This window comes from Piliocolobus tephrosceles, chromosome 2 (assembly GCF_002776525.5).
Source record: "Piliocolobus tephrosceles isolate RC106 chromosome 2, ASM277652v3, whole genome shotgun sequence".
NCBI classification, from domain to species: Eukaryota; Metazoa; Chordata; class Mammalia; order Primates; family Cercopithecidae; genus Piliocolobus; species Piliocolobus tephrosceles.
Genome location: NC_045435.1, coordinates 72,546,961 through 72,565,409, shown reverse-complemented (window position 1 = coordinate 72,565,409; position 18,449 = coordinate 72,546,961). Strand labels below are relative to the sequence as shown.

Here is an 18,449-nt window from a genome sequence, read left to right as displayed (position 1 = left end):
ATTACAATTAATACCTAACTTTTTAGTTACTAGATAGGATATTTAAAATTTAAAAACAAGACTTATAAGGAGTTACAACACTCCATTATGGTGAAACTTCTAAAGCTGGGGATGATTTCTTCTTAACTTCTAAATATGGACTTACTTTCATTAAAATTACATTTTTGGATACATTTTTAAAGTACAGAAAAACACAGATAATAAAATAACAAGACCCAAGAAATGATACATATTGTGAAGCTTAACTTCAAGGGTTTTTTTTTTTTTTTTTTTTGGTAAAAGAAATAAAACATTGCCAATTAACTCGAAATATCCTTTGAATCTTACCTCTAGACCTCTATCCTGGGCTGTTTTATCTTCTCTACCTCCCACTCAGGCAACTACTATATCATTCTAATTCTATTTTATGCATATACTTGTATCCCTGAATAACATACAGTATTGGTATATAATATTTGAAAGGGGGTTCTAACTTTTTTTTTTTTTTTTTTTGAGATGGAGCCTCCCGCCCAGGCTGGAGTGCAGTGGCCGGATCTCAGCTAACTGCAAGCTCCGCCTCCTGGGTTTACGCCATTCTCCTTCCTCAGCCTCAAGAGTAGCTGGGACTACAGGCGCCCGCCAAATCGCCCGGCTAGTTTTTTGTATTTTTTAGTAGAGACGGGGTTTCACCGTGTTAGCCAGGATGGTCTCGATCTCCTGACTTCGTGATCCGCCCGTCTCGGCCTCCCAAAGTGCTGGGATTACAGGCTTGAGCCACCGCGCCCGGCCTCTAACTTTTATAAATGGTTATTATTCTTTGTTTCAGGAATGTAATAATAATTTAAAATTTATTATGTGTCTTTTCACTGACTATGTTTTGAGAGCTGTGTTTTAAAAGGGCATAACTAGTTTATTCTTTTTAACTGAAATTCAGTATTTTAATATATGAAGACCATATTCTATTTGTCCATTGTGCTATTGATGTATATTACATGCATTTATTTTAGACATATAGATGGTAAGGTCAGAGGAAAATAAAATCTAACAGAGAAGTATGGGAAAATATAATATTGAAGATCTGACCCCTCCTTTTGAAACATATTTATTTCTGCAAAAATGAAATGCCTAGGGTAGTTTATGAGCATTTATGTATAAAGGTTAGTTCCTTTCAAAGTAAAGCTCTACACTTACTTTAATGTCTCATGCCTGTCTGGATGGTGTTGAATCACTTTTGCCAAAGCATCATATTCTGAAAGACATAAAAATATTTATCAAACTAAGGGTTTTTTGAATGTGAATTATCAAAACAAAAATGTATAGTATCAACAAAAATGTATAATATCACAAACCTCTCCTAATCACTTCCCTAGTACCTCAAGAAATGAAATCATTGAAAGATGAGTATTGCCAGTTTTAGTTGACTGAGTTATAATTATAATGATACACAACACCAAGTGTTCCAAACAGGGGTTTTAGCTCCCACTTTTTTTCCATTTATATGTCGTGGACAGAATATAAGAAGTCAGCATAAGCATAAGCAAATTTAAGTTATTATTGATTATCAAATAGACTGATTCTGAGAAGGATCTTACTCACTAGTTGTCTAAAAAATAAAATAAAATCAGTAAATACATCCTACCATTAATTTGCGTTGTTAGTCAACAGCAAATTACACTTCTCACTCATTCCAAAAGTTAAGATTTCAGAAACGTGCAAATAACTTAAAATTCAGGTTCTACTTTCTGCTCCACTGAGACCTCCAAGATAAGTCATGTAACTTCTGATAAGTCATAACCTTTCTTATGAAGTGATGAGTGCCAGGATTTATTTAAAAACCTCATTAACCAACGAAAACATTCCAAATATTTTTAAATGACTTTTGAACTGATACTAAGTGGGTATATCTTACTGTAAATAGGGCACCAAAACTTCACCATACACATTTTAAACTGAAAAAAACAAATTGTAAAAAGAGGAAATTAAGTTTCATCTTAATTAGTTCATTAAAAAGTGAAAATTCATTGTTTTAAAACTGAGCATATTAATTCAATAAAAGTATGATTCTTTTGAATACAAATTTTTTGAATTACAAAATAATACATGCCCTATGTAAAACAAAACAAAATAAAAACAGACAAAAGAACCTAAGCCATAAAAACCCACAACTTCAAAATAACCATTAACATTTTCTATTTTCTTCTAGTTTTTCACATCAATTTAACAGTTGTGATTACACATTATATTTTTTATTTTTATTTTTATTCAATCTACATTTTAAGAACAGCATTGCCTCTAACATTAAAAATTGTCTTGAAATAGTATTTAGGAACTACATAAGGACATACTCTAACTTAAAAACAAGAGATTATAACAAAACTCAACTTTAACCTTATTAGATATTGTAGGCAGTCCAGAAATGTTTGCTTGCTTTGTACTTAATGAAAACTCACAGTTTAAATTCTTTTCCATTTCATTTTTTGGAAAGTAGCTCTATTAAACAAACAAACTAAAAATCCAAACCATAAATCTAGTATATTGGCCGGGCGCGGTGGCTCAAGCCTGTAATCCCAGCACTTTGGGAGGCTGAGACAGGCGGATCATGAGGTCAGGAGATCGAGACCATCCTGGCTAACACGGTGAAACCCCGTCTCTACTAAAAAATACAAAAAACTAGTCAGGCGAGGTGGCGGGCGCTTGTAGTCCCAGCTACTTGGGAGGCTGAGGCAGGAGAATGGCGTAAACCCGGGAGGCGGAGCTTGCAGTGAGCTGAGATCCGGCCACTGCACTCCAGCCTGGGCGACAGAGCCAGACTCCGTCTCAAAAAAAAAAAAAAAAAAAAAAAAAATTAAATCTAGTATATTTATGTAAATCGCCTCTGCTGATTAACTATAACATTATTTAGGCAAAAGGGTCCAAGATGGTAAAAATTTAATACTTAAGAAAAAAAAAAAAAGAGAAAAACAAAAGAAATACTTGGATAATCAACGTAATCCACCAAAAACATTCTTTTCAACACAGACCTCCTTCTGTATTTTAAATAATAATATAGTTTTAAGGAATTAAAATTTGGATTATTTTTTAAATCAAGGTTGATTCAGGCTGCAGATTTTACCTCACAACATTAAAAACTGCATGAAAATAGTAGTCAGTAATAATGTATTTGCACATTAAATCCCTCAAAACCCTTACCTTGGCGATTTTTTCGTATTCGTTTTGCTTGAAGAATTTGCTTTTTGCACTCAGCAATTTTTTCATGTGCTCCAGCTATGCTACATTCTATATGAGAAGGTTTTTAAAAGATAGTGGTAACAAAATCAATAATCAATTTTTAATTTTAAAATGTATTTATAAATTAAATTCTATTGGTAACGAAATAGACATTAGTATTTTAAAAAAACAGCTGTAACCCAAAGTACAATATCATGTTGAATATGCATTTTTATAGCTAACATTTACTGTATTCTTTCCATTAATACAGTAATTGTTATTATTCTTTTACCACCAATCAAAGAAAATTGTTAGCAGATATTATTTCCTTTAGACCATAAAAAATAAAATTATGGGTAGAAACATTAAGATTCTTTACCTATTTCCTTGTAAATTTTTTCATAATTTTCCATTTCTCTGAGATTCATATCATATACTAGTAAAGTTTTGCCCATTGAAAATTCACATTGAGACAGCGTGCTCAGCATACGTTGGTACTGGCTATATCTAATGAAAAAGAGAGAAAACCAAAATAAGGATGCTTGTGGATTGACAAAAATGAACTGTTATAATGCTGGCAAATATTTGCTAATTAAATTATACCAAATTCTGAGAGAATCAATTGCTTATTTAAAATAATTTAGAATATCTGTCCCTTAAGTTTTCTTTTTATCAAATGTAGTATTCTTGAATTTAACTACTTTAGTTACAAATGCAAAGATGGGACTGCTGTTCTTATCAATGCACATTTTATTCAAACAATTATTTGAATTTTGTTTAAAAGACTTTAAAAAATACTTTAAGATGTTTTTTTAACATCTTAAAGTTCTGTTCCCACAATTTTTTCACTCCATAAAATTATTTATATGGAAAGCAAACTCAAATGAGGAAAAGTTTACTATGTTAAAAAATAAATAAATATAGTTGAGCGTGGTAGCTCATGCCTGTAATTCTGACATTTTGGGAAGCCAAGGTGGGCAGATCACTTAAGGCTAGGAGTTCGACACCAGCCTGGCCAACATGGTGAAACCCCATCTCTACTATAAATACAAAAATTAGTCAGGCATGGTGGTACTTGCCTATAATCCCACCTACTCGGGAGGCTGAGGCACCAGTACTGCTTGAACCTGGGAGGTGGAGGTTGCAGTGAGCCAAGATTGTGCCATTATTGCACTCCAGCCTGAGCAATAGAATGAGACTCTGTCTCAAAAAAAAAAAAAAAAAAAAAAATTAGATACACGTGTGTGTATGTGTGTGTGTGTGTATCAGGTTGGTGCCATTAACTTTAATGGCAGAAACCGCGATTAGTTTCGCGCCAACTTAATATATACATACATAGCGGCAGCCTCTTATTAGCAAAGGAGAAAATTCCATTTAGATATTTTATCCTATTAAACACTTATGTCATAAAAGTAACCAAACTAATGAGTCTGAATTTAATCTTCATTTCTCCTTACCAATCTTCCTTCTCCATGTTTTAATAAACATATGGGAGGCCTCTGAAGAGAAGAAAAGGCCAAGAAAATCTACTCTTGATTAAGAGTTGACTCCACTGGACATTTAAGGTGAGTGAAAATTTGATCTATTCACAGGACCTTAATATATGGCCTAAAATCACATTAGGACATTGGTATGGAAACAACAGTGAAATGAAATACCCCTCTTCCTGGGACCCAGAGTTGCACCATTTAATGAAACTCTTCACTAGCAGATTAATTCTCCGATCATCTCCAGCACCATCTCCATCAATGAGGAGACGCTTCCGTATAACTTCATCTGCAGGAAAGAAGGGCAATGTTACCATCTGGCTCTTGGTAACTTTCAAGCACAAATAACCAGTATGACTGTTCATTTGTTTATTCAAAAGAAAATTATTGAAATGTAAATGTATTTAATGCCACTGAACTGTACACTTAAAAATGGTAAGCTAAAATGATAATTTTGTTATGCATATTTTATGTTACTGCATATAATAAAAAATATTTATATAGTAAAGGAAAAAGAAAGTTATTGCATGACTATCGTGTGTCAGGTACTGTTCTAGGGGCTGGAGTAATAGCAGTGAAAAGATGTCCTTACAGAGTTGGCAGTCTACGGGGTTGTTGAGTGGAAATAATCTTCAGGTACAATGAAGGAAATAAAATAACCTGCCCAGACAGACAGAAGTTCAAATGCTCATGTCTTTGGCTGGTGAGAGGCACTGATAAAAGAAATAGACAGGAAATATTTAAAAGATGTAGTGGCAAACTAGGAAAAAAGAATGAGATGGGTCAGGGAAAAAGTAATGGATTTGTTAGATAAACGTATAATTTAAGGCTAGGTGTGGTGGCTAATGCCTGTAATCTCAACAGTTTGGGAGGCTGAGGCTGGAGTATCGCTTGAGACCGGGAGTTTGAGACCAGCCTGAGCAACACAGTGAGACTATGACCCTATGAAAAATAAAAATTAGCTCGGTGTGGTGGCATGTGCCTATTAGTCCCAGTAACTTGGGAGTCTGAGGTAGGAGGATCACTTGAGTCTGGGAGATCAAGGTGCAGTAAGCCATGATCTCACCACTGGACTCCAGTGCCTATTTGCAACAAAGCGAGAAGCTGTCTCTAAAAAAAATAAAAAATAAAAATAAAATAAAATGTTAAAAGTATATATATAGTTATCTGTAAGGTTTCTTTCCCCATGAGGATTTTTTTTTTTTTAACAATACTGTCTGACTTTCGCCCCAAGGAAAAGAAAAAGAGAGAGAGAAGAATAAAAAAAAAAAAAAAAAAAAAAAAAAAAAAAAAAAAAAAAAAAAAAAAGAAAAAAAAAAAACAGTGTAGATGACAATGATGGCCAACAAGCAGGGTCCAAATCTGTCTGCCTGGCAGTCCTGAGCTAGTGTTCTTTCCTGGACAAAATGATGCTGGATCATAACAAGAGCAAGGCAAATTAAAACCATAGTAAAACATCATTTTTCATCTATCAGATTGGCAAAAGATCTGATAAAACTGTTGGGCAAGGGTGTTAGAAAACTGCACTTTTATACACTAATAAAATGCAAACTGGTAATTCTTTGTAGGGCCACCGAATGATAACAAATAAAATTAAAAATGCACATACCTTTCTGACCCCATAATTCCAATTCTAGAAATTTGTTCTATAGAAGTGCACTCATGCACAAAGACAGACATAAAGGAATGTTCTTAGTGGTGCTGTTTATAGTAGAAAGATTACAAACCTATTCATCAGTAAGAAACTGGTTAAATGATTAAACATTCACATAATGTTATAGTATGAGCCAAAAGAATAGTGCAGATATACTGATACCAAAAAACTCTCCTTAGATATGTTAAGTAAAATGAAAACCAAACAGGTATTGAAAAGCATATACAATATGTTGCCATATGTGCAGAAAAAGGAGGCTTTGCATGTGTGCGCATGTGCATCACACATGCATGTGTGTATTCAGAGACTATCCTTGGAGGGATCCACAAGAAACTTGTAACAGTGGTTATTTCTGGTAAGAGGGACTACAGATAGAGGTGGGAAAAGATATAATTTTCCTGTATGTCTTTGTAGAATTTGGGGGGTTTTCTGTTTTGTTTTTTATAGTATGCATTCATTATTTTTTAAAATAAATTTTAAAGTGTGAATAATTCCTGGAGAGCCTCCATGCTGAATCAACAGCAAAATCTTTAAACAATAGTTCCTGTGTGTAGGCAGAAGTATTTTTGAGCGCAGGTGCAGCGGAGATAAACTTTGGAAGGCAGATGGCTCCAGTTTTAAAATATATTCTGTGATAACATCAGATAAACATTTTTAGAATTGGGTTTGGTTCTCAGAGTCATGGCTTTGACAGACTGCTCAAGCTACATATTCATCAAGTGTTTTAATTTTACATTTTAAAAATACAAACTAATGCTTTCAGTTTTTTAACCACCAACATTATCTGAAAAGACTGAGACAAATAAAACATAGTTCTTGAAGAGATTAAAATGCAGAAAATAAATATTAATAGAATTTTCTTACTACAAATGTTTTAACTTTATTAAAAAGAAGCATCTAGTGGGTGAATCTGGTAGCACTGATGGTATTCAACAGTTCCTTTGTTAGTCTTATCTGTGTTCTCAAGTCTCCAAGAAATACCATTTTTTTCCCCACATGCCTGGAACTCCAACTCTAGTGAGGACTGGGGATTTCAAATGTAAATACATTCAAGTAATAGGAAAACAATATCTGAGGCAAACTGGAGAGTGAGTGCCCTGATTGAGAGGAAAAAAATATTAACATATGTAACAGAGATTAAAGTTTGATGCTGTGGTTTGAATGTCCCCTCCAAAACTCATGTTGAAATTTAACAGCCATTGAAACGACCTGAATAGACACTTCTCAAAAGAAGACATACAAATGGCCAACAGGTATATGAAAAAATTCTCAACATCACTAATCAGGGAAATGCAAATCAAAACCACAGTGAGATACTGGCTCACCCCACTGAGAGAGGTTATTACCAAAAAGACAAACAATAACAAGTGTTGGTGAGGATGTAAAGAAAGCAGAACCCTTATACACTACTGGTGGGAATGTAAATTAGTACAGGTATTATGGAAAACAAAATGGAGAGTCCTCAAAAAACTGAAAATAGGAGCTGGAGAATTCACAACCTAAGTGTCCACTGATCAATGAGTGAATAAAGAAAATGTGGTATCTATACACCAACAATACTACTCAGCCATAAAAAGGAATGAAATAGTGTCTTTTGCAGCAACCTGGATGGAGCTGGAGGCCATTATTCTAAGCGAAGTAACATAGGAATGGATAATCAAATACTGTATGTTCTCATTTATAAGTGGGAGCTAAGCTATGAGGACACAAAGACATACAGAATGACATAATGGACTCTGGAGACTCAGAAGGTGGAGGTTGGGAGAGGGGTGAGGGGAAAAAAAAACTACATTGTGTACATTGAGTATAAGCACACTACTGTGTAGTACACTACACAGGTGAGAGGTGCACTAAAATACCAGAATTCACCACTGATCTGGCTCTGTCACCCAGGCTGGAATGCAGTGGCATGATCTCAGCTCACTGCAACCTCCACCTACTGGGTTCAAGCCATCCTCCCACCTGAGCCTCCCAAGCAGCTGTGACTACAGGTGCAGGCCATCATGCCCAGCTAATTTTTGTATTTTTTGTAGAGACAGAGTTTCACCATGCTACCGAGGCTGGTCTCAAACTCCTGAACTCAAGTGATCCACATGCCTCAGCTTCCCAAGTGCTGGAATTACAGGCATGAGCCTCTGTGCCTGCCCCAACCCACCCAAAAAATGTACGTATATATATTTGTTTGTTTGGAGACGGAGTCTCACTCCTTCATCAAGGCTAGAGTACAGTGGCGTGATCTCGGCTTACTGCAACCTCTATCTCCTGGGTTCAAGCGATTCTCCTGCCTCAGCCTTCCGAGTAGCTGGGATTACAGGCATGTGCCACCATGCCCAGCTAATTTTGTATTTTCAATAGAGATGAGGTTTAACCATCTTGGCCAGGCTGGTCTCAAACTCCTGACCTCAAATGATCCGCCTACCTTGGCCTCTCAAAGTGCTGGGATTACAGGCATAAGCCATTGTGCCAGTCCTCAATAATTACTTTAAAATTAAAAATAGAACTACCATATGATCCAGCAATCCCACTACTGTTTATGTGTCCAAAGGAAATGAAATCAGTATGTCAAAGAGGTATCTGCACTCTTTGACATGCAGATGTCAAAGCAGCCTTATTCACAATAGCCAAGGTATAGAATCATCTTGGGTGTTCACCAACAGATGAATGAATAAAAATAACGTGGGCTGGGTGTGGTGGCTCACACCTGTAATCCCAGCACTTTTGGAGGCCAAGGTGGGTGGATCACGAGGTCAGGAGTTTGAGATCATCCTGGCTAACACAGTGAAACTCCCTCACTACTAAAAATACTGGCTGGGCGTGGTGGCGGGCGCCTGTAGTCCCAGCTACTCAGGAGGCTGAAGTAGGAGAATGGCGTGAAACTGGGAGGCGAAGCTTGCAGTGAGCCGAGATTGCATCACTGCACTCCAGCCTGGGTGACAGAGTGAGACTCTGTCTCAAAAAAAAAAAAAAAAAAAAAAAATTGTGGATGTGGTGTGTGTGTGTATATACATATGTGTGTATGTGTATACACATATACACATACACTTAAACACACACTATATATATATACACATACACATACATACACATACAATGAAATACTATTCAACCATAAAAAGGAGGACACCCTGTCATTTCAACAACATGGATGAACTTGGAGAACATTATGCTAGGTGAAATAAGGCAGGCACAGAGAGATAAATAATGCACGATCACACTTATATATGGAAGCTTAACAAGTTGGTCTCACAGAAGTAGAGTATAATGGTGGTTACCAAAGGCTGGGGTGGCTAGGGAGAAGGAGGTTGGGGAAATGTTGGTCAAAAGATACATACTTACAGTTAGGCAGGAGGAATAAATTTCAAGAGATCTAATTGTACAGCAAGGTGACTACAGTTAATGATGATATAGTGTATTCTTGAAAAATGTAAAAAGAGTGAATGTTATATGCTCTCACCACAAAAATGAGAACTCTGTGAGGTAATGCATTTGTTAATTAGCTAGTTAACCATTCCACAATGTATATATACTTCAACAAATCATTCTGTACACAACAAAAACACACAATGTTATCTGTCAGTTTAAAATAAACACATAAAAAAGAAGGAAGTTTAATTGCCATCATGCCGTTTTTAAGAGGGGGAACCCTGAAGAGGTGACTGAAGAGGTGATTAGGTCATTAGGGGTCTGCCCTGATGAAGAGGCTTATGTGGCTATTGTAGAAATAGGTTAGTAATCTTGGAGTGAGCTCCTGATAAAAGGGTGAGTTCAGCTCCATTTCTTTTCTCCATCTTATACTCTCCTTTGCCATGTGATACCTTTTGCCATGTTATGACACAGCAAGAAAACCCTCACCAGATTTGGCCCTTTGATCTTGAATTTCCCACCCTCTAGAACCATGAGTCAAATAAACTTCTATTGTTTATAAACTACCCATTCTCTGGTATTCTGTCACAGCCTCAGAAAACAGAATAAGACGGAAAATTGTACTGGCAGTGTGGCTGTTGCTATAACAAATATCTGAAAATGTGGAAGTGGCAAGTGTTGCTCAAGTCTAGAATCATAAATAAAGACTTAAAATAAAGTCTTTAAATTTGTTGTAATTTTGTCTTTTGACAGATGACCACAAAAGGACCTGGAGACAGCTGATGACCTGAGACTCCTTGAGGAACATAGGAAAAGGTGATGCTAATCTTCTTTTTTGGGGGTGGGGGGGTACTATCTCCTTCACATAGCCCTGAGGGTTAAGTCCCTCTCAGATCTGAGCTCTGCTCTCTTAAGCATTTAAGCTCACTGATATCTTTGGCTTTGGGGGTATCAAGGTTAGTTTGTGCTGTGAGAGAACATTTGACTTTGGAGTACCTAGGGTTAGTTTGCACTGTGGCAGGGCACATGACTTCTGGGTTCATAGTGGCTGACAAGTCACTGGCAAGGGCTACATTGTTTTGGCTCCCACTCTGGTGATATCTCTCATGCATGATGCCATAAAAGGCTTGGGTCAAGCCCTGAAGAATGTGGCTGGACAGAAATATGGGTTGCATCCCATTGGTGACCAGCATATGGCCGGAGGGAAATGTGGGTTACGCTCTTTGTGGCTAACATAGAGGGCTGCAGTAGTAAAGGTAACCAACAGCAGTCACAGCAAGTGGTTATTACCATGGGGTGAAGGGGGGCATGAACTCTGGCTTTTGGAATTCATAGGTATGTGTGTTTTTTCTTACATGTTTAGATGAGGGAGGCCTCAGGCATCTGACTGGATCAGACAAAAAAGAAACTGAAACGTCATTGGCTCAGTTGGTCAAGGCAATCTCAAAGCCAAAGCCATTTTGGCTTTGGAAGACCCAATATCCAACATAAAATGGTTTCTTTAATTTCTAAAGATCTGAGTACCCTGCCTTCTGGCCAATCTGCCTCTTTTGTGTATAAAGTTTCTGGTTCTGGAAGCTACAAATATTTACAAATGGCAAAATCTTACAAAAGATAATTCAGAATTATGATGCCATTACATGGAATGTTCCAGATGAAAAAGACTATTCATCTAAGAAGTACACTCAAACCCCAAGCCTCCCAAATTACTCAGAGAGAACAGAATTCTTATTGGTATTCAGAAGCCTCAAAGAGACAACAGTGCTCTAAAATCACCCTTTAAAAAGATTCACTGTAAAGAGCTAATGAAAAGCTGGAAATGGAAGATATTCCCTTACCAAGGATGGTAAAACTGATGTAACTCCTACTGCTTCCCACTCTCTTACTTTGCCTGAATATTTACAATCTACTCCTAAGTATTCAGTCTCTTTGTCTGAATTGCCATTCTTCCCTGAAAAAAGCAGTTAAACAGTTTCCTTATAAGAGAATCATTTGAAAAATCAGGAGATAATTCCCAAGTGACTTGTACTCCCTGGACAAAAATGGACTTCAGGGCCACAGTTCAAGATTTTCCTAAACCTACAGAAGAATTTCACAAGTTTTCTGAAGAATTCAGGGTCTTACTAGTAACTCATTATTTTAAAATTTTTATTTTTTTAGATGGAGTTTCGCTCTTGTTGCCCAGGCTGGAGTGCAATGGCGCGATCTCTGCTCACTGCAACCTCCACCTCCTGGGTTCAAGCTATTCTCCTGCCTCAGTCTCCTGAGCAGCTGGGATTACAGGCACCCGCCACCACACCCAGCTAATTTTTTTGTAGTTTTAGTAGAGACATGGTTTCACCATGTTGGCCAGGCTGGTCTCAAACTCCTGACCTCAGGTGATCTACCCACCTTGGCCTCCTAAAGTGCTGGAATTATAGGCACGAGCCACCATGCCTGGCCTTACTGGTAATTTATAACCCCAGTATACTTGATTTGTACCAACTAGTACATGTGTTGGTGTAATCTAGGGATCCCCACATGGATGAAAAAGGCAGAATGGTAGTCTCCTGAGAATTCTATCAAGTACCCAACAAGCTCCATCCGATCTACTTATGGGTCAGGTAAAACCCAAAAGACTGCAAATTACCTTTTGAAAAGCCATTCCCCAAGTATTTCAGCTCCATGGCAACCGATAACCTAGAATGACATTTGGGCCTGTCGTAGGGTGCTTCCCCAAATAAGCAATCCCTAAAACAGCAGTTTCCAAAAATTCACTGCCATTTGTGCAAACAACCAGGACACTGGAAAAAGGACTGCTGAAAAAATTTTCCAGGAAAGCCCCTAAAATCAGGCTTCCCACCCACCCTGTGAAAAAAAAAAAGCTCCTATAAATCTGATATGTATTGGTATAAATGCTATCAGTCATAATTTTGGTTGAAAAATAACCAAATTTCCTTGTCAATTTCATCATTATTATAATAAACTCTCATCAGGTTTTAACCATGGCCATTTTAAGTCATGCTATCAACAGTGAATTGTTTTGGTTCTAATGCCTTTTACGAAAGCTTTTGCAAGCAATTATAATCCTAAAGTGCTGTGTCTCCAAAAAGCTATATCAGAAGAATGAAAAGAAGGCCGGGTGCAGTGGCTCACGCCTGTAATCCCAGCACTTTGGTAGGCAGAGGTGAGCAGATCACTTGAGGTCAGGAGTCGAGACCAGCCTGGCCAACAAGGCGAAACCGTGTTTCTACCAAAAATACAAAAATTAGCTGGGTGTAGGGTTGCGTGCCTGTAATCCCAGCTACTCTGGAGGCTGAGGCAGGAGAACTGCTTGATCCCAGGAGGCAGAGGTTGCAGTGAGCCAAGATTGTGCAATTGCACTCTAGCCTGGGCAACAGAGTGAGACTCTGTCTCAAAAAAAAAAAAAAAAAAAAAAAAAAAAAAAAACTCTGACATGACTTTTAGTTTATACCATTGGACAAAATTTCCAAAATTTTAATGAAGAAACTGTAAACTATAAATAAAATTCTAAGCCCTTCACTCAACTGAATGGACTCCCATTCAATAGGCCAAGGGCTTTCCAAAGTAAACCTGAAAAACTAGTTTAGGCCATCATGGGAATGGGGGTGGGATCAGAATGCCTCATTATACCCTCCTTCTAGAATTCAGGCACAACTGACCAGCATGAGCATTAAAACAGAGATCTTAAGACTGACCAAACAGACTCTTTGTACCAATAAGATACATCACATGACAGCAGACATAGAAAGAAATTGAAGTATTTTACTCCAAAATATATTTCTTTGATGTATTTAAAAATGGCCCTGCAAAGTTGTCTTTTGTCGGGGAAATCTACATTCTGTGGAGAATCCCCTTCCCTTTCCAGGTCTTTTCCTGATCCAGAGATTGACTAAGAGTCTGGCACTTTTTTAAGTCTGATAAGAAATATTTACCATCTATTCTCTGTGAAGCCTGCTAGCTGGAGGCTTCACATCTAAGAACCTTGGCCTCCACAATCTCTTATGTTAAAGCAGAAATTCCTTTCTATTGATTCCAGGTCTTTAGATAATAACTTAACCAATTACCAATCAGAAAGTCAACTCCACCTATGAGCTGGAAGTCCTCCCCACTCCCCACCTTCCAATTGTCCTGCCTTTCTGTACTGAACCAATATACATCTTACGTGTATTCATTGATGTCTGCCTGTAACTTCTGTCCCCCTAAAATATATAAAATCAGCTGTAACTCAACCACCTTTGGCACATCTCAAGACCTCCTGATGCTGTGTCCTGGGCATGTCTTTAACCTTGGCAAAATAAACTCCTAAATCTATTACGACTCGTCTGAGACACTTTTTGGTCTACAAATCTGATGGGTTTGTAAAACTGCTAACCAAGATCAAACAGAGAATGAATTAATTACATGAAACTGATTGAACTGATAAAAAAAAAAAACTATGGGTTTTCATGGTTTCTTTATTTGAAACATTGCTGGTTCTTTTAATATTTTGTTTTACAGATTTAAGGAAACTTCTTTTTTTGGAAAGCTATGTATAGCTTACAGCAATTTGGTAATGCATACTTTTATGAATAAAAATAGAAACATTTGCTTTTCCTTTCTACCTGTTGATACCTCCAGAATTTGGAAACTATTTGTTAGTACTGCTATTTTTACGGCAATTTGGTTGTCTGCGTAAGTTCAATAAAGAATCTGTTCTCTTTAACAGGATAAAATTGGAAACACTGGTTATATTATCAAGGCTCTGACAGGAATACTGTATTTGAAAATATGCTTAGAACGCTTAGCTTCAGCTGGGCATGGTGGCTCACACCTGTAATCCCAGCACTTTGGGAGACCGAGGTGGGTGGATCATCTGAAGTCAGGAGTTCGAGACCATTCTGGCCAAGATGGTGAAACCCTGTCTCTATTAAAAATACAAAAAATTGGCCGGGTGTGGTGGCATGAGCCTGTAATCCCAACTACTCGGGAGGCTGAGGCAGGACAATTGCTTAAACTCAGGAGGCGGAGGTTGCAGTGGGCCAAGACTGCGTCACTGCCCTCTAGCCTGGGTGACAGAGTGAGACTCCATCTCAAAAAAAAAAAAAAAGACCGCCTAGCTTCAAAGGTTCTCAGCATTATAGTGAATGAGTAAAGGTTGTCACTTCCTGGCAGGCCCATGAACCTCAAGGTACTAGATATAGCAGGCAAAGTCTGATATGTGCCTTCATTTGGCTTCCTAACATTGAGAGGTTTCTAAAAGTCTAATCTGAGATTCCTTGTCAAAGTTCGCAGCAAAGCAAATTTAAAAGATGCCTATGTAGTTATTCTTGCTGCACTTTCATAATCAGACAAATTGGTCTGCAATTATCTTTTGTAGAAATGAGGGTGAATGTAGAGGAAAAAATTACATTAAAAAAAGTTATAGTGGCCTTGTTATTAGATTGTAGCCTTGCTCATTGTTTTTGCTTTCTTTTTTCTTTTTCTCCTTTTTTTTTACTAGTAGACTAGACTGGATTCTGAATTCTTCTAGTTTTCTCTAATATCTGGCTAAGACTCTCAAATAACAAAAACGGCTGTTTCTCAAGCCCTATAAGCTAAAGCTGGACAACTCGATGTAAATTTCAGGGGAGATGTCTCATACCTGATACATATGCCACATAAAGAATTCACCAGAATGCCTGATGTCACATCAGAGACAATCAAACTCCAAATCAGGATGAGAAGTTGTTGACTTCATGTTGTGGACAACTTTTCCCAAGACCATTGGAATAAGACTCCCCATCATAAGACTTTTACTCCTCTTAATTATTCCTTATTTATGCCTACTTCTTTACCTTGACAGGATAATGCTATACAATTTCACAATCAGTACTTCCTAGAGGTAACTTGGGACTGCCGGCTTTTATTCATTTATTATTTATTTATTTAGTTAATTAATTTATTTATTTAGAGATGGAGTCTCACTCCCATTGCCCAAGCTAGAGTGCAGTGGTGTGATCTTGGCTCACCGCAACCTCTGCCTCCCAGGTTCAAGCAATGCCCTTACCTCAGCCTCCCAAGTAGCTGGGATTATAGGCACGTACCACGACACCCAGCTGATTTTGTTTTTATTTTTAAGAGAGACAGGGTTTCACCATGTTGGCCAGGCTGGTCTCAAACTCCTGACCTCAAATGATCCACCCACCTTGGCCTCCCAAAGTGCTGGGATTACAGGCATGAGCCACAACGCCTGGCCTCTGCTTTAATTTAAGATAGTCATGGGATACTAGATTACCAACTAAACAAGGAGCAATCTGTGCAATTTATTTTTATTTTATTTGATTTTTGAGGTGAGTCTCGCTCTGTTGCCTAGCCTGGAGTATAGTGGCACAATCTTGGCTTACGGCAACCTCCGTCTCCTGGGTTCAAGCAATTCCCTTGCCTCAGCCTCCCTAGTAGCTGGAATTACAGGTGCCTGCCACCACGCTCAGCTAAATTTTGTATTTTAGTAGAAATGGGGTTTCACTATGTTGGTTAGGGTGGTCTCAAACTCCTGATCTCAGCAATTCACCTCCCTCACACTCCCAAAGTGTTGGGATTACAGGCATGAGCCAACTGCATCTGACCTCTGCTTTAATTTAAGATAGTCATGGGAGGCTATATTACCAACTAATTAAACAGGGATCAATCTGTGCAACTGATATTTCTTGTTGCACATAAATACATTGGGTATTGTAGAGCAGATTACTTTGTTAAAACATGTAGACTCCTCATCTAGCTATTTGATTTTAGTTGGTTTGGCTCATGGGGATCCTGGCTAAGGAGAAAGCTCCAAACTCTTCATTATTTACCACCTGCTAATCACAACAGTAGTCTCTCTGGTGTACTGTATCTTCTCAAAAAGCTTTAAATGTTTCCAGAGAGCCATCTGTCAAACATCAAATGGTATGTCTCTAACTGGAACAACAAAAACTCAAACAAACTTATAATAATGGGGAGGACACAATAAGCTATAAACACATGCTGAGACTACAAACTCAAAATGATGGAAACTGAGTAGTACTGATGACCTAAGTTTTGATTACACTCTCACCTACATAACAACCTAACCAAAAGGGCAAACTGTCAAAGAAAAATTACAGGAGGCCACCGTTTTGATTAAGTTCTTGTACTATGTCCCCATGGACCAGACTAAAACTCAAAATGGAGTTACCCATGCTAAAGTTTCATGCCTCCAAACCTAGACTAAGTTGTTACCCAACCTTCTAAGAGATCAGAAGAGAAGGATAACAGCTAAATTCCCAAAGAGGCCAGTTTAAATCTTCAGTGGGCATAATAATGAAGTTCCTTCTACTTCAGTCCTTGCTTCTCTACAAAAAAGGTAGGCTGAAATAACCTCATGTTAACTAATCAGTTATTTTTCTATTGTTGGCCTCTCTGTCCCCACCTTACAAGAAGAGTAGCTTTGAAATGACTAATATGCTGTCTTTTCTGTGCTTCTACTTTCTTTAGCTCTTCTCTGTATACAAAGCTAGCCTCTACTGCTCAGCTTATTGGAACACTTATTCCATTTTATGGAATGATGTGTGGACCAATTCTAGTCTCAAGAATAAAGCCAAATGAGATCTTTAAACTGAAAAATAAACTTCAAGGCTGTCCCTCCCACCACACACCCAGGCCCAGAACTCTAGGAGGGCAGAATGGTTTTGGAGGACTGACCTAGGGTGCCCTCCATAGGTTTGCTGCCCAGAACTACCTTGGGCCTCTGTTCCCTGCATTCCAGCACAGTGCTCCTCAGCCACCCCAGCCGTGGTTCAAGAAGGCCCAAGTGCAACTTGACCCACTACTTGGGAAGATACAGCCATAAAACTTGGCAGCATCTACATGATGCTAACTCTGCAGGCATGCAGAGTGCAAGTTGTTCTCTAACCTTCCAAGAGATCCACCTAGATTTCAAAGTGTTCACAAAGGATGTTGTGAACAGCCTAGAAGCTCAGACAGAGACGCGTCAAATGGGCACAAGGAGTCTCTACTAGTGCAGTACTGAGCAGTATAGATACCCTGGAAGGATATACAAAAAACTAATATAAGGGGCTACACCAAGAGAGAAGGCAGTATAAGTGGGGTGGATGGGGAACAGATTGGAAGATTGGAGATTATCTTTTTATATTATTTGAATTTTGAGCCATATGAGTACTCAAGACCTGTTAGCTGTTGTTAAAAAAGAAAGCTGAAATCCTTTCCTTCTTCTCACCCCAGGCAGGAAGAAAGCTGTGCTCTAGCAGAGGCTGGATGGGGAATGAAAGGCTGAATCTGGGGCATGAGTGTGTTAGAACACTAGGGAGCCTGGATGAGTGAAGACAAATAGCAGGACCCAAAGATATATAGGCAGTTGGGGGTCAGATTTTGGGAGTCTGCACCAGTAAATACTATACGTGTACACCTTGCTGGTAGGAAAATGGGAGTTGCTAAAGATTCATGGGCCAGAATTTTTAGGAGGATGTACAAAATGGATTGTAACTGGGAAAAGCCCAGAGGCAGGGAGGCTAGTTAGGAGGCTACCAAAGCATATACAATTAGGAGCTAACATGGCCTGAACTAAAAAGGAGAGATTAGAATCACAGGTCCTTCCTGGCTTGGCACGGTAGCTCATGCCTGTAATCCCAGCACTTTGAGAGGCCAAGGTGGGCAGATCACTTGAGGTCAGGAGTTCGAGACCAGCGTGGACAACATGTTGAAGCCCTGTCTCTCCTAAAAATATAAACATTAGCTGGGCGTGGTGGCGTGCGCCTGTAATC

General features: G+C 38.3%; 2 protein-coding genes across 3 annotated transcripts in view; one reads left to right on the top strand and one right to left on the bottom strand.

Moving 5' to 3' along the window:
- The window catches only part of C2H3orf49 (chromosome 2 C3orf49 homolog), a 32,084-nt gene extending 18,077 nt beyond the window's left edge, over positions 1–14,007 (top strand). Inside the window, exons 6-7 of the mRNA XM_023200509.2 lie at positions 10,444–10,506; positions 13,730–14,007. Coding sequence (XP_023056277.1) covers positions 10,444–10,473 — 30 coding nt within the window. The 3' untranslated portion in view covers positions 10,474–10,506; positions 13,730–14,007. The remainder of the gene's footprint in view (positions 1–10,443; positions 10,507–13,729) is intronic.
- The window catches only part of THOC7 (THO complex 7), a 30,518-nt gene that overhangs the window by 1,559 nt on the left and 10,510 nt on the right, over positions 1–18,449 (bottom strand). For both annotated transcript variants that reach the window (XM_023200527.3, XM_023200518.1), the window contains 4 exons: positions 4,845–4,962; positions 3,566–3,693; positions 3,169–3,255; positions 1,171–1,228 (listed from right to left, as the gene is read on the bottom strand). In XM_023200527.3, coding sequence (XP_023056295.1) covers positions 1,171–1,228; positions 3,169–3,255; positions 3,566–3,693; positions 4,845–4,962 — 391 coding nt within the window. The remainder of the gene's footprint in view (positions 1–1,170; positions 1,229–3,168; positions 3,256–3,565; positions 3,694–4,844; positions 4,963–18,449) is intronic.